Below are 24793 nucleotides of genomic sequence, written 5' to 3'. Positions count from 1 at the left end.
GTTCTTGATCGTCATGTTAAAGTTCAAAATCAACAAGAAAAACAGTAACAAAGTAACTATTCAAAAAAAAAACAGTTTTACACATTGAAATGACACTGGGAGGTGTTAATTTAACACCTAAAATGAGCACCGGAAATTTAGCACCATACAACTCAGTGTTTCATATTTAACACCGGACGTTTTGCAGTGTGTCTGTCCCTCTCTCAAACTTCCTCTCTCTCTCTCTCTCTCTCTCTCTCCCTCCCTCCCTTTCTCCCTCTCTCTCTCTCCCTCTCTCTCTCTCTCTCTCTCCCTCCCTTTCGCCCTCTCTCTCTCCCTCTCTCCCTCTCTCTCTCTCTCTCTCTCTTACTCTCTGTAGGTATTTATAAAATATTTGTGTATTTGTGTATGTATGTGTGTGTTAGTGTGTGTGTGTGTGTGTAGGAGCGGTGAGTTAGCTCAGTCGGTAGCGCTTCTGCCTCACGATCCAAAGGACCCCGGTTCGATTGCCAGGTTCCACTGAGCAATGTTGTGTGTAATCATCCCCTCTAGTAGCAGAGGCAAAACACTCTATCCCTCAGACAGGACATAAAATGGAGGTCCCGTGTGTGAGAGAGTCACATCTCATCCCGCTTCATCTATTTATCGCAAAGAGCAGGGTGTTAAGCCCGGTGGTGAAGTGGTCCCGCCTCACATCCAACTGGATCCCAGCCATCTTCTCAGATGGAAATTAAAGAACAACAATATGCATTTACACCCTGCGCATGCATTGTTTGTTTGTTTGTGTGTGTGTGTGTGTGTTAATGGTCACCTCCCATCCTCACAAATCACTTATTTATTCATATTTGAATGGTAAGATATGGGTTGAGTTTCCCTGGACAACTTTGTGTTGATGGGAATTGTTTTTATGAATTAACTTATTTTGCACAAATTAGGGAATCAGACAATGTTATTTGTTGGTACATTTCATTATGTTACACAAAATGAAAATTACAGGCTATGGGTTGATGGGAATGGCTTATTTGACATTATGATGATATAAGAGAGCATTTTAGCCTGTTTATTGAAAGGCATTATTTACCATTTGCAGATGGAATAAAAACCCAGCTTTATAGTGCTTCAAAATAGTTCTAAGTCAGCGATGGAAACAGCCAATGTAAAAATTTGAATCAGTGTAATCAATGTTAAATATTGCTAAATATACAAAATGTAAACAATAGATATAATGAAACTGTTTCTAGACTAAACCGTCTATAATTAATCATGGTTTAGTGGGAAAAGCAGTGATATCTCCTCATATTTTAGGCTTTGTTAGGAAATTTATATATGGTAGGATGTTTTGTGATACAACTGACCCACACATATGCATCAAATGTGGTATCTCGAACATTCTTTAAATCACTGCTCCCAAATGGTTAACAGTAACTTTAACAGCACAGTGGCTATGGACATTGCACTATCTTGGGATGCATGCATGTCCTTGCTCCCACGCCTAAAAACGACGCACACGCACTTATTTACAAGAGAGTATTTTTATTTTTATCGGCGAACAAAAGCGTGACTTGTGTATAAGAAGTCGATATATATGTATTCATGATCTCAGTACTATTTGAATCAGAATACATGATTTTCACAAGAGAAACAATGTCTATTATGACAAAGTTTTTTAATCATATTTTATTTCGCATATTTTCATTCTTTGTTTCTTATCTGATAGTACCAGTTTTTGAGATACAATGTCGATTGATCGATATCTTTGATCGACAAATATTATGATTTCTCGTTCATCATCACAGTGTAATATTCGCAATAAGATTACTTTATGTCCAAGATACTCAGATAATAGTACTTCAAGCGATACTCATGGATTTTTTTTTTCTATCATTAAACCTGCATTATACAATGAAAACACAGTTCCCTCACACTGAATAAGGCCATTACACATTTGTAATAAGAACAGATAATACAATGTATGTTGCTGTTAAAATGATTTGATAAAGAATTTGGGTTCATGACACGTTACATTAGCAACACCAGCCGAGTTTTTGAAAATGCCAATTTCATTGGTACGACAGAAAGGAGTTCAATACCAGCATTTTCGTTATACCAATAAACGCTATTTCGCCCTGCTGAATTTAGAGTGTACAATAATGTGCTACCAGAAAAAAAAGCACTTAAAGCCTCTATTTTCACTAATGTTTGTTCTTTAATAATGAATATCTAACAGCAAAAAGTCGTCTGGTTACACTTATTTTCATTCTGTGTTACTACTTTCAATATCATCACAAATAAGAAAAATGAGAATGCATCACACACAATAAACACAAATTATGAATAAAAATATAGCTTTCAGAATACATACAACAGAATATACAACATAACATACGTCACGAGTAGTGGATGTAACACAATTATATCAAGGTATAATCATCATAAGTATACATCTGTTGGACAAACAATTCTTATGGACGAAAAACATGTAGCTAGGCGGGAATTACTCTGGAAGAACCTTAAACAAATAGGACCATACTCAACTGATGAAATATGGAAGAAATATATTTCGTTATAACTTCATTCTCTCATCGGTCGCTTTTTTTTTAACTGACGCTGTGGCATTTCAGCAACCATTCATCTTGGTGTGATGCAGCGCCTGCAAGAAGTCGTCCATTTAAACCAATTTTCACTCTCATACAAACCATCTCCAAAGTTTTAGATCTCGTAGAAGTAATAAACCCAAACGCGTGAGTAAATAAATGATGATGCTCAAACAATATCATAATAGCAAACAAAACTAGAATAACACAAACAATCTCTTCTGTGTGAGAACACAAAATAACAATTGGAAAATATACATTTCATATAATACATCGTTCACTGAATTCATAATAGTAATGATAACAACAATAATAATAATAATAGTAATGATAATGATACCAATAATAATAATGAAAAAATAAACACATAAGATTATGTACGTGCATGTATTCCTCATTTTTAACAAGGTTAGGAAATAAACCGTTTTATTCAAATAAAATCAAAAAAATGTAAAACAAAGTAAAGAATGGAGCAGATAAATTGATGTTACTTTATCGGCATTCATCTTATTTGTTGGTTTCTAATGTCTGCGTTGAAAGAGATTTATAACAAGCAGAGAATTGAAACTCCATGCGTCTTCCCACTTGTTATTGATACTTACAAATCAAATGTGAAATAACAAAGTTGTGAGCATTTAATCTTTACATGATTGCACTTTACGGCAATTTTGACGACCACACATTTGGCCAGATGATCACCCTTAAGTCTCTTAAATCGTAAAGTGTAAATTTTAATAAAATGTCTAAAATCTTGTTGTACGTGTTGATATGTAAAATAAACAAAAAGTTGCCTCCTTCTGACAAACATATCTTGCGAATTTTTCGACGTCGTGACAAATATGTCTTGTAGGGTTTTTTTTTTCCTCCTGTTAGTGATCTAAAGATGTTGTGGTGGGTTACTTTTACTGTTGGTTTCACAAAAGATATCAATGATAATAATTATGGACGTGTTTTCAACGAGGATATACCATTGGATAATGAAAATAAAACAAAAACACTTGAACAAACTCTCTTTAAATACACTTGAAATTCAATAAAACAAAGATACGAAGAAAAAAAGAGACATAAAGAACATAATTATATATATATATATACATGTATATATTCTCCGTGGTTTTTGAATTCCCACAAATCATAATACATCATAACTATATGTATATTAGGTTGGTCAAAAAAGAAATTCACACCCAGAAATTATTGTCATTCATTAAAAAAAAAAAAAAAAAAAAAAAACATGTTTGAAAAGAGTGTCCTATCCCACATACGACATAGAGATGATACCGAATGATTCGGGATAGAACACTCTTTCAAGACATGTATGCTACCCTGTTCGTTCATAGGGGTCTTTTTTTTTTTAATTAATGACAATTTTCTAGGTATAAACTTTTTTACTCACCCAGTATTATTCTCAATATATATCATTCATAATACTATGAAGATATGAACAAAATTGTTGGTAGATCAAACATTTCTGCCTTTACCATTTAATAACAAACAAACATGAAAAATAATGATATAAATTTGAACAAACAAAGGAGAGATTCTATACGAATATTTCTTTTCTTTTATCACTTGAAATTTGTTATTTAACATGAAAACCTAAGGCCACGCAGACAGAACATTGAAATCTTAATATGTATGTTTGAATAAGGAAAAATAGAAAATTATGCCTTTGTAGACGTTTTTCATGTGCTGTAGCTAACCAGTGTTTATAAAACTAAACGAGGCCATGCTCTCTTCGCCTTACAACTGTCTCATGAATGGGTATATCCCCGTTTGGTATCCGCGGCATGGAAAATATGGCTTTTTCGTAATATAATCTAACACTTTGTATATATTTTGTGCTATTGTTGTCAATTTCTATGTTTATCATGTTTAAACGTGGTGATCTCCTTTTTTGTCTTTTAAGGAAAATAAACAAACACAAAACTGCAACTATGTCATATTGTGTTATATTACTGTCCAATAATCTAAAAATAATCTCCACCTGTTTATAGACTTGACCGTGTGATGTATACTTGCGTATAGTTATCATCATATTCTTTTGGTAATCAAATTATATCAGCTTAGGTACGACTAATACAAATGTGGTTTTACTCTAATATTACACCATAAGCATAGTTAAATCTCTCAAAGGGCAGACTGATTAACCTACATTCTAAAAACATAAATGGTAGATCAACGATTTAATTGTTTTCACTCTTCCAACATTTTGTAAAATATTGAATTTAACACTAAAACCATCTAACACTAAGTTACCATTTCCTGAAGAGTAATTCAACATAACGAATGTTAAGTTTAACGTTTTGGGTGTTGAATTTAATATTCAACAAAAGGTCGGAGTAGTGGCAATATTTGAAATGCTACTTGAATGAAAGGGTAAAGCAACATTTTAAGTGTTGTTACTCCTCCAAACTTTTTGTAAAATTCGTAACATGTTAAATTTCGTGTGAACACTCAAACTGTTGGATACACCAATTTTGAAAGGGTAAATCCGAGAACTTGACTGTTGAAAAATTCAACATTTTGGGTGTTAAACTTAACATTTAACAAATGTTGGATGAGTGACAACATCTGAAATGTTGATTAACCATTTCAAATTTTAGAATTTACATTTAAATCATTCACTAAAAACCCGGCTAAAAGAGGATGACTTACGTAGACGACGCACGGGAGATAACAATTGATACAATTCTTTAGATAATTATTGCACGATGCAGACACTCATGAATTGAAGAGTTTCGTTGCAAAACGAGCTAAGCGCCATTTTTAAACATTTTAAAGTAAGTCCATCATCCGATAGAGCAAAATAAAAACTTTCTGGTGATACCTCATTTCTTACATGACAAGGAATATTCTAGAATTTATGATTAAAAATATCCCATTTTTTGTTATTATTTTCCTTGCTTTTTGGCAGATTTAATCACAAGTATCTCAACTTATCAAAAATGGAGTTAGCTCGTTTTGCGATAAAACTCTTCAATTGTCCGAGAGCAGGAAGATGACGTGGTCGAAATTGGAGGATTCGCCAATTTTCGAATTTAGATCTCAGAGGTGGAGCCGGCATACGATGAAGTTCTAAGAAATGATGTCCAGACCTTCACAAAGATATGACAGAGAGCGAGAGTAAGGAGGAAGAGCAACAGAACAATAATTCAAGCATTGCATTTTTCCTGATTATATTCAACTCCAATTCCAATGGTGAAGCGATAATTCGCCGACATAACATTTCATATCGACAGAAAGAGTTAAGTCCCTGCTTCCCTGATATTCACACACTCTAAACAAAAACAAAAAAAAATAGGGTCAGAACTGACCCGGAACTGGGTCCTTTGGGGTCATACACCGTTCCGGGTCAAAAATGACAAGGAATGGGGTAAGATATGACCCCATCCAGAGTCATGAATTGGGTCCGGGTGACCCCATTCCGGGTCTTCATGACCAAATTCCAAGTCATTTTTGACCCGGAACGGTGTGTGACCCCAACGGACCCAGTTCCGGGTCAGTTCTGACCCGGATTTTTCAGAGTGCACAACGCAGTGGAGTGTAATTTCCAAAATGTAAGTAAATATTTACTGGTACATTTATTATATTAAACAACTTAATCCATTTCTTTTAATTGCACTTGGTTTTGGAAACACGACATCACGTAAAGCAGCATTGTGCATCGAAAGTGCGCAACGTTGGTTATTTTTTCTGCAATCGCCAATAATAAGCAAATTATGTCAAGTACAATGAACATATTTTTCCCAGTTTGGAAGTCATGAAAAATCTTTGGTTTCTTGATCCCATATCCTTTGTATTAACTATAACCCGCACTCCTTTCTTTCCCTCTCTCCCTCTGATCTTTCCTTCTCTCTCTCTCTCTCTCTCTCTCTCTGAGTGTTTATTTACTGAAATAATTACCATATAACCTGGCTATTTGAAAACGTTGCCTCACAAATTCGTAAAATGCACTGTGTAATCTTATCAAAGCAACAAGGTCAGGGCTCAAAATGGCAAAGGTAAATTCCTGCCACAAGTATAATTATTCTAAGTATGTCAGACTTTAAGAATGTCAAAAGTAAAATCACGGGAGGAACTCTAAACACAGATATCACCCAAAACAGTGCACTTTAGACATGTTTACATTATGTTGCTTGTATAAAAGTCTGACATTTCAATCTCTATAGCGTTTGACATTTGGCTTCTGCACATCAAATACAAACAACTAAAAACGTGGATTTGTACATGCACTTTGTTGTATTTTTGAAGATATCAAATGGGATGAGCACAACCATTCTTCTTTTTGACAGGATAGATAATATAAGACGGTACCGAACATCTGCGAGGAAAAACAAGTGAAAACACATGCCAAATCATGTGCCAACCGGTACAAGCCACTGCAAAGCACGTAACGGGGCAGGCGCACCTTGGATATATTTTCATCTTAAACGCTCATTCTGAAATAGTGCTTGTTTTTGCTTTTGTGGTTTTTGTGGTTTTTTTTTTTTTTTTGGTTTGTGGTTTTTGTTTTGGTTTTTGGTTTTGGGGTGGTTTTTTTTTTTGCAAATAGGAATCATTATCATTCTGGGTTTTTCTCCGTTTCCTCCATAAAAACGCACAAAAAAAGTCTCAATTTTCTATACTGTCGACATCCTGATTTGTCATGACGTCATTATGACAAAATTTTAGACATTAAAACTAAAACACCAGCTCAGCAAATTGGTTTTGAAAATATGAATAATAAAGAATACTGACCTCATTCTGAAACCGAAATAATCTTCTTGAATAGAGTTCGAAGACTATGAATTCATACATTTGTATTACTTTGAGATTTGAAGCCCCTCTCTTTAAACCCGTTTAGGACGAGTCCTGAGTATGCCCGGGCAGATGTCTATGTGAAATACGTGTTGTAGCAAATTCAGTCCGTCCTCAACGGGTTAAAGTATCATTTCGTCAAATGTGTTCAATTCCTTGCGTGCTTTAACATCATTCTAGGTGGAGAGCAAATTTCCTTTGAAACAAAGTGGCCTTAGCTCTCATTGATTGTATTCGAGATATTTCTGGATAGCACATATGCGACAAACTTTGCATTATCTTAAGGGTGCTTAATCAAGGAAACTTTTAAAACTGACAAAAAATGATCGTAATCACTGGATGACGAATCAAACAGGGGCAGAAGTAATCTTGGATCCTTTACCTTGTCCGCACTGGCCAATAGAGTTATACGTGTAAGAAGACTGTCCGCTCTCACTGAGGGAAAAGTTCTCCTTAGCCATTAGACACCTGTAAGAGAACAACAAATGAGGTTTCCTTGAGATGTGTTGAGGGTAAGTAGATAATGGAATGTTTCTTTACCTTCTTTTTAAAGATGGACTTGGCATGTCGCCACTCAATGATCCTTGAGTTGATATCACATACGCATATGACAAGAATTTAGTCAATCAACGGTCTCTTGGTTAAGCCCCAGTCACATATGAAACGATCCTAAGATCTTGCCGGCGATGATCCGGGGAGTTCCGGGCTAGTTTTGCCCCAGATGGAGCGTCGACGAGCGCTGATGACTGTACACCCACGATATCAATACGGCAGCTACACGGATGAGGCTGGATCAGTACGACATATACACGGCGCTAACACAGGGCCTCCAGTGATCATACCAGGGCCCCGTTTTATCAAAAGATAAAATCGATTTTTAAATTTCCGTACCACACAGTCTGCCATAGACTTACAGTTGAAATCAACATTATAATCTATTTTAACTCTTCATAAAACAGGGCCCAGACCTACTTGGCAGCTACATGGTCCATGCCGGCAGAGGAAAAGAGAGCTGATTTTGGAGTTTCACCAATCTTCTTCTCGTTCTCGTCACGAAGTTAGGGACCTCGTAAATCAGTGTTTATCCTTCTAAAAGGCCTACATGTACGGTGTTTGAAATTGATGATCCGTGTAGTTGCCGTGTAGCTGCCGTGGAGGTCCGTGTATCTGCCTTGATGATCCCTTACGCTCCTTGATGTGAAAAAGACGTCTCGGATGACCAAGGACACTCACGGCACCTGCACGATCGTTCTAGGCAACCACGGACCTTCACGGTAACTACACGACAGCCACACGGACAATCCTGGATTGCTCTACCAACACGGCAGTCCATGGATGACGCCGGATGTTTTTGACCTCCAAAAACTGCCGTGTTGGTCTCCGGCTCCCGGACATCCACGGACCTACACGGACCCCCAGGGATCTCCCCGGATGCACAAGGCCTCAACGCCAATCTCTCTCCGATCTCTCTCACTGCTGGATGAGAAGACTTCTAGAGCGTATGATTTCACATGCGTACATCGATATAAGGAAAATACTAGTATGAGAGAATTTCACAAAATTTTACTTTTTGGTAAAGGTGCACTTTTCCTCGACTTGTCAGTGATGTATGTTAAGGGTAATATTGATACCCCTGACTTCTAAAAGAGGCAAGTCAAGCGTTCTATTATTATGCAAGAAAAGTGAAAATATGATAGATTTTCTTTGTTTCCTTTATATTGTTGTACACATGTGACACCACAAGCTCTAGCAGTCTTCTCATCCAGCAATGACTGAGCAGAAACTACAAAATTTAATAACTGTTGAACAGATTGTCCGATTTTCCTCAAACTCTCACTGATAATCTTCTACTAATATTGCTGCATTCACACAATTCACATGTTTATAAAGGTGGACTCGTCCTTTGATAATGCATCTGAGTACACAGGGTTCAATATTCTTCAGCCTTACCTATTTTGAAAGGTTTTTAGTTTGTCTTCTTTCCGAGCACAAATCGGGAAATACACGCTTGTCGAACAGTGGGTGAAGTTTAGCGTGCACTTGATATCTCTGTTTGGAAGCATAGAGCACGTCTCGTACCACTTGCACCTATTCTGGTGGGCGGGATGGTTACACATACCTGTTAGGAGATAGATAAAAGAAGAGACAGGGTTCACGTATAGAGAACACCGCGTTAAATTCAAGGTACGGCCACTCCCGTTATAGCCCAACGAAGTCGTAACCGGCAGTTTTTTTTTACGTTACTAGTATATCGAAATTTCATTAAAGCCTGTAAAGATATGTGGACGATATTTTTGGATCATACCCAGGGGGCAAGACAGGTTTACCAGACATGGGCTGTTGTAAAAGGTTGTTTGGTATCAATGTGTTCAGAAGACCCTCCTAAACAACTTCTAGGTGGACTACCTTGACAATATGCTGCTGGAAAAAAATGGCGGCCATTTTTTCAAAATGGCCGCCATGTTTAACTAATATTTATATTTTTTACAAATAACTTTTGAGTCTTACCTTTAACCACCATGTGCGAGGTATCATATTAAAGAGAATTAAATTTGCTACAGGATGATACCTCACTTGATTGGTTTGGTAATATTTTGCAAAAAAAAAATTCCAGCCAAAATATAATTTTTATTACAATTTTCACCAAAAATTTGAATTCTGCAAAATTGCAAATTGTCATAGTTTAAAAATCATCTGTCCTAGAGAATTCAAACTTTCTGGAAAACAGTCCATACATATGGGCAGTATCCTGTTAAAATCACATGTTCATTGCATATCTCATTAAAAAATTATAACGCTCTGAAGTAAGCACTTTCATATCAGCCACAAGGGCATTTTCTACCTTTATACGGGCAGGCCTTGCTCTGCCACATGATTTATTTGCACTGGCTTTCAAGGTTATACCTTTAGACTATGGATGACAGGCATTGCACAACACTGTGAAGTTCCAAGTGCCATAAATACCAAATCATAGATCTGTAAATATGCATCCTGAGTTGTCCTCACCCATAGTTTAGGTAGATCTTTTACATGTGTTGCACCAGAGTGTAGGCATACATATACTATTAGATATCATAATGTCTGTATCATTCAATTCAATTCAATTCGCGTTTATTTCATTCAAACAGATAAAAAACATTCAGACAAAGTATATAAATAAATTCAAATTGACAATAAAAATGTAACAGAATGTGGAGACAGCAAGAAAAACAAAGTTTTATAAGCAGCTGCCACCATAACAAAAGCATTATAATAAAAGTCATATTAAATTGTACAAATAAATATGCATAGATATTAAGACCAAAGAGATTGAAAATACATATTCAACAATAGACACATAGAGACAAAACAAACAAACAACAAACAAACACAGAGTAATACCCGAATGTGTAGATTACTTTTCTTTTTCCAATAAGAATAATTTAAATCTTCGTTTAAAAACATTTAAAGATGGACTCATTTTAATTGACTGTGGCAAGTTATTCCAAATTAGAGGTCCTCTATACAAAACAGAATATAAACCAACATTTGTTCTATTAAGAGGTAAATGATAATTCAGAGGATTTCTCAAACAATACGAATGAATAGCACTATTTAACTGAAACAAGGAAGAAAGACTTGGGGGAATACAATTTTTAAAACATAAATACATAAATACACCAATAATATATTTGTTCAATTCAAAAATATCTAAAACATTACATTTCATAAAAAGAGGTTTAGTGGAGGCAAGATAATTGGCGTGACATATAATTCTCACTGCTTTCTTCTGCAGACGGAAAAGTCTGACCATAGAATAATTTGATGTATTTGCCCAAGCAATGTTTCCATATTGAAGTTGACTTAATATAATAGCGTTATAAATCATGCATAAAATATTGTGAGGAAAATATCGTAATTTGTATAAAATACCGATACATTTAGAAATCTTATTGCAGACTGAATCAATATGTTTATGCCAAGATAATTTATTATCAATAATGACGCCAAGAAATGACAATGAACTCGTAATTTTTATAAGATTGTTATTCATATAAATTGCTGAATTCTGTATATCAATTTTCTTATTAGTAAAAATCATACATTGAGTTTTCTTCACATTCAAAACTAATTTGTTCATAAGAAGCCAATCATAAATTTTTTGAATCTCTTCATTAAAACGTAACAATAAAGTATTAATATTATCATCAGACATAAACATACTGGTATCATCTGCATATAAAATGAACTGTATTTTTTCTGTGACATTGCAAATATCATTGATGTAAATGAGAAATAAAAGTGGACCAAGTATTGAACCCTGAGGCACTCCACATCCCAGGCTACACAACTCAGATTTACATCTATTAACCAATACAAATTGTTTCCGATTATCCAAATAACTTGAAAACAATTTGAACAAATTACCTCGGATACCATAAATATATAACTTATCTAATAAAATAGAATGATCTAAAGAATCAAAAGCCTTGCTTAAGTCTAAAAACAAACCAATAATTGATTGATGAAAATTAAGTGCATTAGTTACTTTTGAAATAAGGTTAATCAAAGCATGGGACGTGGAGTGCCCAGAACGAAATCCATATTGACATGGTGTTATTATATCATATTTGTCTAAAAATAACAGTAATCTATCATATATACATTTCTCAAGAATTTTAGAAAAAACAGATAACACAGATATAGGTCTATAGTTATTAACATCATGACTTGGACCACTTTTAAAAACTGGTATAACTTTGGCAATTTTAAGTTTGTTTGGAAAAATACCAGTGGATAAAACACAATTAAAAATGTCACATAAAGGATAGCAAATTACGTGTATTACTTTTTTTACAACAGCTATATCAACGTCATCATAACCAGAACTTGAACCATTGTCACAATTACATACAATCTTTACAACTTCTCCTGGGGTAATAGGGCTAAAAAATGCTGTATTCTCATTTTTCTTTACAAACTGAGTATAATTATCATTAGTACAGACTTGAATTGTGTTCTTCAAATACAAACCTACATTAACAAAATGATCATTAAAAACTTGAGCAATTTCTTTACTTTTTTCAACTTTCCTATCATCTGCCATAAGATAATCAATACTAGATTGTACATTCCTTTTGCCCAAAGCCTTATTAATAAGTTGCCAAGTTTTTTTAATATCAAATTTAACTTCCCAAAACCTGTTCTTAAAAAAATCATTCTTAACACGCTTAATCTCATTATTCACTTTATTACGAAATTGCTTATACACCTTTTCTCTATAAATTGTTGGATTTTTAATGTATTTTTTATATAAAACATACTTCTTATTACACAATTTTCGTAAATCATTGTCAAACCACGGTTTATCTATACGGCGTTTACATCTGCACTTCTTTTTAGGAAAACATTTATCATATAAATACATAAATTGAAAATAAAAATTATCATATGCAATATTAGCATCACAGTTATCCACATGCCAATTGACTTTCAATAATTCACCAAGAAAATATTGCATATTTCTCTCATTTATCAATCGTTTCTCAAAATATTCAAATTTAGCACTTTCACTCATTTTGTACCGCCTCAAACAAAAAACTGGAAAATGGTCAGATACATCTGCCAAAATAATACCAGATACCAAATAATTCATTTCATTAGTGAATATATTATCGATTAGCGTAGCTGAATGATTTGTAACACGTGTGGGAAAGTGAATAATTGGATAAATAGCTTTAGTCATAAACATATCAAGGAATTCATTAACTTGTGGGCAAGAATCAATATCATATAAATTAAGGTTAAAATCTCCTGAAATATACAATAACTTATTTTCCTTTATAATATTATCTAATATTGCGTTCAATGAAAATAAAAATTGAGGCAAGAGAGCATTTGGCGGTCGATAAACAGTAGCAAATATAATATTTTTTGATTTAAAATCAATTTCAATAAATATACATTCAATCCAGTCTGTGCATAAATCTAAATCAACTCTCTGTACAAAATTCAAATCATCGTGGATAAAAACACCAACTCCTCCCCCTCTGCGATTGTGACGAGAATTTCCAATAAAATTATAACCTTCAATATCAAACTTAGGATCATCACTTTTTAACCAAGTCTCGGAAATTCCAATAACAGAAAATTGTAAATCAATACCACTCAATAATGAACACAGATTATCAAAATTTCTTTTCAAACTTCTTGAGTTTAAATGTAAACAGGTGAAACCTTTCTTGCACAAAGACAAATTGCTATTATCCTCTAAAAATTCATTGAGTTCATTTGGAAGAAAACATTTTTTATTAGAGTCAGATGAATCATTACAGACAGAAGACAAATATTCATTAATTTTGAAAATATCATTTTCTTGAAGTTTTTGTTTATACAAATCAATATCAGGCATTACAAGGACAAATGTTACAAATTCAACCCAAAAAAAAAAAAAAGAAGAGAAAGAATGGACACTTAACAAAAGAGATGGATAACATGGATAACAACTGTTTTAACTCTGTCATTCGGGGCACTGTACAAATTGTGCAGTATTACCCTTGTATCAGCATCCTTTTGTGTTGATTTCAGGGCAGGGACATTCATAACAGACGCTTTTGCGATTAACATGCTTCTCGCTTCTTCTGTAAAGCCACCACCTAGGTAGATATGAGGCGGGCTAACAGCAGAGTGAAGACCATTTCTCACAGAGGAAGTTTAGGAGTTTAGCCTCATTTGCTGCCACTACAAAGAAATCTTGTGTGTCAGGGACCATGTAATGATCATTGATTTCCTATGTCTCAGCAGGTTTTGACCTGTGTTCTTGCTCAGCAGACTTAAAGGTGGTAATGGCCCACTGCATTTGTCACAGCAGAAGTGTATGAATTCGGTACCAGCACGTACATCATTCAGCAGCAGGAATTTGTATTGTTCTGCCTGCAACGGTTCTGAAAATGTCATCTTTGTGAAAAGACCAACGTCAAATGGCATACATGGCATCAAAGACTACTGCTGTCTTTCTGTCGAGTTGGGGCACTGCTGGTCACAGTGTCCTTTATCAGAACTTTGACTAGGCTTGACTTGGTGCCTGTTCTCGTGCTGCTATCATCCTTGAAGAGAGATAGTGGGTATTCACTGCATTCGTGATTCCTAATGAAGTCAACAAAGTCTTAATTCTCAGCCACTGACAATAATGCAGAATCATATGTATTAAAGCAAATGGTCACTTATTTCGTTACTCTGACCTGATGCTGCTGTTTTATCCACAGACTTCTTTGGAGTCTTGTTATATGTGTTGAATGTCCTCAGCTACTTGTTTTCTTCTAATCACTAGTCAGTGATTGAGAAAATGCCTCTAGACCAATTTGTTTCACTCTAACTAAACTAGATAGTCCTTTACGTTGGAATGAGTGCATTGTCCAGTTGTTACGCTTTATCATACAGGGAAGTTGTAATTGCACTGAACAGATTTGTCTCAACTGCTGCCATTCTTGATCGCCAGGTCTTCATCCATTAAAATCGATTTACACTTGATTCATGGTGGGGGCTGTAAGAATGAAGATGTATAGCATAGATTTCAGCTCTTCGGAGACAACAATTAATGAATGGTTTTGTGTAAACCCACTCATCTGTGCTGCATGGCTTGGTGTAATGCCATTCAGACACTTCCTTCCTTGGCATGTGCACTAGTAGGGTTGTTCCAGAAGCATGACGTGAGATACACTATTGTGACTGCCATCCATTCTCCTCCCTACAAATGATGCACCTACCATAATGCTTTATTAACATCTGAGGCTGTTACAGGTAGTTTCTTCCTCTCAGTCAGATATATTGTGACAGAGAGGCAAGGACCATGTTCATATTTGTAGTGCCTTGCTACTTGGTGGTAAGGTAGCATTTGTGATGATTCACAGAGATGTCCTACCCAGTCAGTCTCTCGCTGGTAGCAGATAGGGCTTAAACCTGTGAAGAATGTCTAACATCTCCGAGAAGGTGGTCCAGAAGATTGCAGTTGGTTGTTCAATCACGGATTCTTGGAAAAACATCTGTTCCTGCAGGGCTTATTACTGCTCTTTGGATTTCTAAATCATGTCTAACTTCTTGGAGGTTGCAATGTCTTTGTCAAACAGCATCTTCAGGAAAGATTCTACCTGTGGCTGGTTTCCTTATCAGGCATCCATGCTTCGAATGCTTCCCAGTACAAACACAACATAGCTTCGCTCAGGATTCTCAGGGCATGTTTGGTCTGGTAGTAGTCAGCTTTTTCACCAAACATCTCCTTGCTGGTCTCCTCCTGGCATAGACCAGCAGCAACGAGAAGATCTTCTACATCTGCTTCCCTGATTATCTTGCAAACTGCTTTCATGTAGTTGTGAGCTAGATGAAAACAGCCCAGTAGCAAGAACTATCCACGATGCTTGATTGTGATGGTGACTGCAAGTTCATATATAGCCTGATATCCTGTGATTATTAAATGTTGATGGCCGATTGTGATACCTGACAAGTCGCATCATTTTCTCCTTTAGAACAGCCGGATCCATTCGGGAAGATGGGGTCGAAGATAGATAGCCAATGGTACTTGATGTTCTTTGTGGATAGAGATCAGCGCAGAAGGCAGAAAAACCAGGAAGTTCTGCTTCTCCATTCGTCTGTACCAGTTCACAGTCGCAAAGATGTGATCATTCCTCCGAGGCGCCACATAAGCAAAACTCCTATCGACCTGCATATCTGAAGATGTCATCAAACTCTCGAGTTTCTCTATGTTGAAGTGACCTAGATGTCTTTACCTGAGATATGGCATTTGTAAAAGGGTTGGTCTTCATCATCAAAGAGCGTCTTTCTTTTGTGTGAATGTGGATTGGACAGTTGAGTACCTTCCCGGACATTCTCTGAGTGTTTGTCCTGGTTTTCAGTGACAATGGCAGTAGTGGCATTAAAACTCCCACCCTCTAAAGTCTTTTTCTTCCAGTCAAGATTGTCCTGGTGCTCGTCACAAGACCGACACTCACGAGTCATACAACCTAGAGTTATACAGCCCTCAGAGTCATACAGCCTACAAGTTATACAGCCCACAAGTCATACAGTCCATGAATTCGACACTAGCAAACAAGGCCCACGAGACTGACCCATTAAACTTTGTGTTGTCTCTGTCAAACTTGTGAGCTGTTTTTACCTAGTGTCGCTCTCATGAGCTTTATTTGCCTAGTGTAGGACTTGTGGGCTGTATGACTCATGAATGTCGGTCTTGTTGGATAACCCTGATGTGTCCAATCCAAATACATCTACATCGGGAAATGTGCAGTATTTGTTCATGGTCTCTGAAATGTAGGCCTACACACCATCAGTTTGAACCTGCTGCATGGCTTGCACACTGTCCATGTCATATATGTACACCATTTTATGAGATAACAACTACTTTTACTTCATCGGATATCATCTTGGCTGTATGAACTAGGGTCAAAGGTCAAAAATGTTTTATCCTGTATCTTGGTAAATACATGCCTTATTACTCCCATATTTTTTGCACGAGCAAAGACCATGGTTGCAAGAATCATTTCACAAAATATTTTTTTTTTCTTAGATGCCATCCTGGCAGTGCAAAGAATGGTCAAAGGTCAATTAATACTTCATTCTTTGTCTAATTTGTCAGTATAGTCAGTATATGATACGTATCACCCCATATTTTACACACATATAGACCATGATACATGGATCGTCAGCAGAAATAACAACAATTTGCTAGGACATCATATGGGCAGTCCAAATTTGGGTCAAAGGTCACAGATATTATATCTCTTATCTTGGTAAATATGATCGCCTTCATATTTTACACACATACATGTATACAGACCCATAATAATTTCATTAGATAACTAGTTATTGCTCAGAAGCCATCTTGGCTGTGCAAATATGGGTCAAAGGTCAGAAATACATCACTAAGATATCTTTGAGAATACATTACCCCATATATTGCACACATATGGGCCACGATACATAGGCCATTTTGTGAAATAAAGACCCTTTGCTCAGATAACATCTGAACTGGGCAAATTAGGTTCCGATTTCAGCTGAACATTATGTATATTGTTCATGCCTGATCACCCTCATATTGTGCACACTTACATAGACCATGTTGCACTAATGGTTTCGTGAAACACCGACTTCTTGACATAATACTATCTAGGCCATGTGAATTACAGTCAGAGCTCAAAATATTTATTTCTTAATGGAGCGGATCACTGCAGGCACATTTTATTCAATATTCAAAGGCCAACGAAAGTTGTACATACACTGTATGCATATGCAACAGAAAACCTAGAAAACTGCCGTTTTATGTTATATAAAGTGTCCACTTTGGAACATCATAACTTTTCATTTAAGAAAGCAATGAAATTTTGATTTTCACACATTGTTAACCATATATAAAGACAGTTTTCTACCAACTTTGAGATCTGTAGTTGCTATAATTTTTGGAATATGAACAAAATAGTAATTTTGCAAAATTTACATAATGTGGAAAAATTAGTAAAAAATTGATTTTGGCCGAGAAATTTTTATGCAAACTGCCTTTAAACCACTCAAATGTGGTATATTCTTGTAGATAATTTAATTCTCGTCAATTTGATACCACACACACGTTGATTAAAAGTGATTTTCAAAAGTTATTTGCCAAAAATATCAGTATTACTTACATATGGCAGCCATTTTGAAAAAATGGCCGCCATTTTTAACCAGCAGCATAATTTTCAGGTAGTCCACCTAGAAGTTTTCAAGAATGATCCCCTGAACATTTTGACACCCAACAACCTTTTACAACAGCCCATGTCTGATTTCCCCCCAAATGGGGTTTTGCCCCCTAGGTATCATGAATCTTTGCTCCCTTGTAACGAGAATTGTGCTATAGTCATGTCCGTTATGACGGGAGTGCACTATACCGCCAATACGCAAATGTCACCCTGCCAGCCCTGTTGCAGATGCACTGTGGGAGGGCTTCGTATTGAGTCTTTCATCCAAGGGCATCGTGCCCATTCGTAAAAGTATAATTATCATCTTATTATTTCATCATTCTATACAGTGAGAACATCCGCCAAGTTTGGTGACACAATAATCAATGACTACAAGGTGCGTTTTCAAGTAGAAATGGAAAATAGGCTCGGCGGTATCCACTTTGTCCCCCCCCCCCCTTCTCCTCAATGAGTGCCAACAGGTACACACCTGGGTCTGACGTGGACAAGCGTAAAGCTGCGTTCACAAACATAGGTGTTACAAAAAAAACCCACACATTTCCCACTTTTGATCCTTAATACTTCCAAAACTATGTAATCAGATAACACTGACATTGATATGAGCAATAGCTGAATAGTGTACAATTTTGTTGGAGGTAATTCAAAAATGAAAGCATCGATTAGTTTCATTGAATTCAAGATTAGTTTTTAAGTGAGGGTTCAGATATTGCTCTATTTTCAACCCTCTGTACAAAACTTTAACTTTGCACAGGGGTCAATTGGTGTGTATTGGATTGTGTGGTTAAAGGGATGATATAGTATTGGTGGAGATGAGGATTGAGCTTTTAACGTTTTGCTAGATACCGAGAAACCACTTATGAAATAGGACAGAGCATACCATCCTAAGAGGAATTCAAAGTCTATATGATGAAAATCAGTTTTGGAATGGCTGAGACATCCAAAAACAAAGTAAAACAAAGCAATCCTAATAAAAGATGGGTAATGGTTGAGACATCCAAAAACAAAGTAAAACAAAGCAATCGTAATAAAAGATGGGTTCCATCTTTTATTAGGATCGCTTTGTTTTGGATATCTCAGCCATTTCAAAACCAATTTTCATTTAATAAACGTTGAATAGCTCTTTGAATCACATGCTCTTTCAGATTCCATAAGGGGTTTCTCATTATCTCACCAAAAAATGTTAGAAACCTGAAATGAGGACACAATCACAACTATATATACAATCCTTTTAACGCCAAGACAATGGTCCTGAACAATAGCCATTCAGGCTTTGAATGCTCTAGGAACCTATTACATATTCATCATTACTCCACAATCACAGCTAGTCTTTATTCATCCTACAATATGTAGTGTATGCAAGCACATGAAAACATATGCTTACTTTCTTTCATGTGCATGCATTTTACCTTTTACCAAAGATCTTGTGTAGGATCTTCGCTTTTACCATGAGATCAGACTAGATTGTACTAAATTGTACACTGTTCAGCTATTACTCACATCAATGAAAGTGTAATCTGATTATGGTTATCAAACTATTAAGGATCAAAAGTGGGAAATGTTTTTTTGTAACACCTATCTATAGTAGTTATTCTCAACGTCCTGATTTTGATTACACTAATCCTATCTGCTAAATCGTACGCCGGGATTATCATCCTCCTTATCATTTTCTTTTGAAAGTTCTCGTAATGGGAAAAATGTAAGCACAAAATTTGATTTTTGTTCTTGTTGTTGTTGTTTATTAATTATTATTTTTTTTATTTTTTATTTTGTTTTATTTTCTAAGGTTTTTGGATTTCATGACAGTTCGAAATGTCGCCCTCTTGCGGCCGCACAACTCACTCTGGCATGTACTGGACGCGCTCCTTGTAGCAGCCGAACCGCAGAACAAGTTCCGCACACAGTCATCATCTTCTTTACAGTCCTCCCCGAGATCTCGTCCGCATGTACAGAAACACATAGTTCCATCCACTTCGTCAAGTAACTTTGTCAAGTAGGACTTATCATTGTCTACCTGAGGCGGGTCGCAGTCACAGAACTGTAAGGGATACGTAAGGTGGAGGGGAATACAATGGTCGTGTTAACTAAACCCTGGAAATAGCGAGCTTTAGATCTGGGACGCTAAGACGACGTTAAGGCCCCGTCACACTACAGTGAATGCCCAACGAATGCCCAACGAATGTCCAATAAATTTGAAAATTTGAAGATATGTTTACACCCATCGGTAATACTAGAATAGTTCGTAACATGCTTGGCGTTCTTTGTATTCATTAGCTATTCGTCGGGATTCGCAGAGATATACACTGGAGCCGATTTTTTTTTTTTTTAAACATGTCCAAAACCTCCAGCGTATCTCTGCGAATCCCTACGAATAGCTAATGAATTCAAAGAACGTCAGACATGCAAACTGTCTTCACATTTTTGAATTCGTTGGGCTTTCGCTTGGCATACGTTGGGCATTCGCTGTAGTGTGACGGGGCCCTTTTAGACGACGTTAGTAAGGGAAAAAAAAAAGATGTTGTGCACACGCACGAAACAGGTGTTTCCATTGTTCAAACCGGGAGGCTGCGTCGAGAGGAATTTACTGAATTTCAAAAATTTGTGAATAATACGTAGGCCTAAATGAGTGAAGAGATGATGCAAATTTCCTTTATTTCAAGCCTTTGTTTCTCACCAAATGTGACCGTGCACCACAAAACGAACATAAAGTCCCACACACTGATTTAACGTGAGAACTGAAAATAAGTAAAATGGGTCAACCTAGCCGATCTTGACTTTTTCATATTTTTCTGAAAGAGCAGGTCTTCTTTTACATTATGCTAAAATTTGGTATCATAAAGCAGGCGGAAAGTGTGTTTTTTAGCAGTTTATCGAGCATTTTTGGTAAAATAGTGTGATTAGGTGTGTCTTGTTTAGAGTCCCTTTTTCATTAAGATTTTTTTTCTGAAAAACCATGTACACACTCTCCACTTTCAACTCTAATAACCTTTGAAAGGATAGAGCTACTGCTTTGAAAGTTGGCATTAATTATGGACAGAATGTATTAATGACGCGTGCTAAATTTCAGTTTAATTTGATAATCCCTTCATTGTTGTTACTCTGGTGGTTTACTTCCTGTTTTGTCCCATTCATCACACAGCCAGCACGGTTTGGTAAAGATTAAGCGCTTGAATAGACACTATACTTCAGAGCCTCTTTTCTCAGTTCACACTTTTCCTGAGTTTGTGCTTTCTTTCCAATATTTAGATAGGTTAGGAGAGTTCATTTGATTTGAGTTATACATCATTTTAAAGCTTAAAGTCTGCTCTTTCAGAATATGGTCATAACTAAAAATTCATGTCTGGTGACTTTTTGTTTGTTTTGTGGTGTAGGGTCACAAATTACATTCTCTCAATCATATTCTCTCAATATCCGTATACCTTTTTATGAGGCATTTTTTATAAGTAAGCAGCCTTATGAACAACGTAACTACTATGTTTGAGAACAGAAACAACCAGATACACTGTACCTAAAGGACAAGTTCACCTTCATGTGCATGTGAATTGACAGAATGCAGGTATTAACATACCTGCATAGCACACATCAGTGAAAGTTCGAGGAAAATTGAACAATTTGTGCAAAAGTTATGAATTTTTGAAGCTTCAACGCCGCCATCGCTGGATGAGAAGTCTACTAGAGCTTTTGATGTCGCATGTGTAGAACTATATAAACAAAATATAAAGACAATTTAACATTTACTATTTTCACTTTTACCTCATCATACACGAGAACTTGACTTGCCTCTTTCAGAAGGCAGGGGGATAATATTACCTTTAACATACGTCAATGACAAGGTGAGGGAATGTGTGTGCGTTTTTGTTTTGCTTTTTAATGAAATTTTGTGAAATTATCTTTATATACATATTGTTCTACGCATGTGACATCATAAGCTGTAGCAGTCTTCTCATCCAACTGCAGCAGTGACTGCGCAGAAACTTTAGAAATCCAGTACTTTTGAATGGATTGAATTTCATTGACTATGTCAAAACTGTGTTATTTTATCTGGGAATCACTTTGAACAAACTCTTATGTGCGTGCTTTTTGTAATTCCTCAAATATCATTTGTATGGTCGATTTTTTTTATGTATGACCATAATCATGTTGTTGTTTTAATGCCTGATGTGAAAATAAGTTCAATTCAACAACTCCTTTCTCTTCTTCTTCTTCTTCTTCTTCTTCTTCTTCATCTTATCCTTCTTCTTCTCTTTCTTCTTCTTCTCACTTAAAGGAAACCAAAACTCAAATATAAATGTGGATTAAGTGAAAGCAGCAATATTAGTTGATCTCATTAGTGAGAGGCTAAAGAAAATTGGACATTTCATTCAAAAGTTATGAATTTCAATGCTTTGGTGCCGTCATCACTTGACAAGGAGACTACTACTGTTCAAGATGTCATTTTTAATGGACAACAATAATAATAGAAAACTTGAAGAAAATTCGACATATTTTCGATTTTTTTATAGCATTATGAAAGAGCTCTTGGCTTACCTTTTCAGAAAGCAGAGAGGATAATATTCCCCTTAACATATGTCAGCAGCTTGTTGATTGAATGTGTACTTTCAATTTAAAAAAATAATGAAATTTTGTTGAATTTTCCATAATGGATATAATTATTTTCTTTATATTATTGTCCACAATAAACCCATGACTTGTCATGCCTGCAGTAGTCTCATTATCCAGCAATTACTGCACTGAAAATTGAAAGATTCATAACTTTTGAATCGATTTCCTCAAACTTCCGTTGATACAATCTACTAAATACTGCTACTTTCATTCAATCCAAATTCATATTTGCGTTTTGGTTTCCTTTCATCTGGAGGACTGTATCATTAGCATAACATGGGCCATCATGACCAATAGATGGCGCTCTTTCTTTTGCGACCCTTAAGCTCGCATCCTTATCGATCACTATATATTTGTCGTCGCCTGTAATTGGCTGGAAACAGGATTCGTGGATAGAAAGTACGGCGGAGGCCGCAGCGACCCTACTACAGCTTGACAGGTCGACATGAGGCTACGTTTTGATGGTCAAAGAATCTAATGATGCAGATGTATAACTACTGGCGGATTCAGAGGGGGGCGCATCGGGCTGCGCATCCCCCCCCCTCTTTATTTGTTGTTAAAACAAAAGAAATAAAAAGAAAAAATGAAATGTTACCCGGAAGTAGAACCAGCAATATTACCACCCTTCTTTCCCCCCCCCCCCTCCTCCCCCCCCCCCCCCCCCACCCTTTACGGAATTCCTGGATAACCAATATAGGATTCTTATATATGGTGAAAATCCGAATTGATAGATAGATTAAAGTGAGCTGCTTGGAGGAGGTCTGTGCTCTCCTGTAATTACTTTACTAGTTGATACATCTGAAATAAATGCGTTTATACCAGACTGGAGGCAACTAGCAATACCTACTTCGTCGGACTAAAATAATTATAACAGTCACCCATTGTTACAAGACGAATAAACTGGCACATTCATTTGCTGAAAACGAATGGACACTTGCTGATTGTCCAACATTAATTTGTAATTATGCCTGTCTGTCTGCGTTATCAATAAATTGAACTGGCCCTAAACACACCTATTATATAATGTAGCCCTAATGTGCTCTTCAAAGGTGCAAGGATAAGCTTAGTCAACTCTGTCACTGCCCGGTAATTTTGATCATGCGAGTGTATTGTTCGTACTCGACGCACGACAGGAAATGTACAAAATAAAAGATAGCAAAAACACTCTCGCATACAGATATATCGATACTTATTCTGTTCAGTAAATTATGGACAAATAATCACTTCCATGGCAGTAGACCATTCAAAAAACTATTTATTCCCAAGCTACCATTTGCAGAAAAAAAAACCTCATATTTTCAATGGCATTTTTGTGTAAAAGCTTCATCTTTTACATGATAATCTGATACACAGCTAGCATGTAGAATAACGTATAGTTTAAGATTTTTTATTTTTTTTAACAATGAAAACAGTGCTATGTACAATAATGCATGTACCGTGCACTCCCATTATATAACGAACACGGTTATAACGAAATTCCGGTTAAAATGTAATAGAAATTCAGGCCACAACATTATCCACTCTCCTTTCTATCGTTTATTCATTCGGTTATAGTTTCGACGTAACGAAAGAAAACTGCCGATTCCGAGGAGTTCGTTATATTGGGAGTCCACAGTACATTATCAATTTGGGTTTTCCTTGGTTTTTCTCGCTGTTCATTGTACAGACATTTCAAACTAATGAAAAGAATTCAAGGCTTCTTCGTTTGTTTCACTTAAAGATAACATTAAAATTTCCTCTTTCATGGTTGAATTGCGGTCCAAAACAATTGCGCACCTCAGCCCTAGAGTTCATTACATGCAGAAAAATATAATCCTAGTGAACCTTTATGAAGATGTTCAGAGCGAATCTTGCAATATGAAATAATCATGGCATCCCATTTGGAGTGTTTTTATGACCAATATCACCGCTTTGAGATAACATGTTATTGAAACTCCAATACGCGTGCTTTTTTTATGTCCGCTTTTAACCTCTACAAAAAAATATATAATTGTTGGTGGATTATACCAAAGCCAAATTGATTTGGAGTGGAATAATGTCCCACTTAAAAGTCGTGGTAGATGCATTCACAATACTGTATGTACGTGTAGCAATTAGTGA

The 24793-nt window shown here is 36.0% G+C and overlaps 1 protein-coding gene across 1 annotated transcript; it reads right to left on the bottom strand.

The window, feature by feature from the left end:
• Nucleotides 1-1536: 1536 nt before the first annotated feature.
• LOC139733742 (uncharacterized) lies at nucleotides 1537-20113 on the bottom strand. The gene is made up of 4 exons (XM_071644555.1): nucleotides 19934-20113; nucleotides 9324-9492; nucleotides 7756-7841; nucleotides 1537-5671 (listed from the first exon to the last, which is right to left on the bottom strand). The coding sequence occupies exons 1-4, from the start codon at nucleotides 20049-20051 to the stop codon at nucleotides 5652-5654; spliced, it is 393 nt and encodes a 130-aa protein (XP_071500656.1). The 5' UTR covers nucleotides 20052-20113; the 3' UTR covers nucleotides 1537-5651.
• Nucleotides 20114-24793: the final 4680 nt, after the last annotated feature.

The sequence above is a fragment of the Diadema antillarum genome, unplaced genomic scaffold, assembly GCF_040938485.1.
Source record: "Diadema antillarum isolate AM-2024a unplaced genomic scaffold, OU_Dant_1.0 scf00000025, whole genome shotgun sequence".
In the NCBI taxonomy this organism is placed as follows: Eukaryota; Metazoa; Echinodermata; class Echinoidea; order Diadematoida; family Diadematidae; genus Diadema; species Diadema antillarum.
The sequence above is the reverse complement of the archived record's forward strand: the minus strand, read 5'-3'. Positions and strand labels throughout refer to the sequence as shown.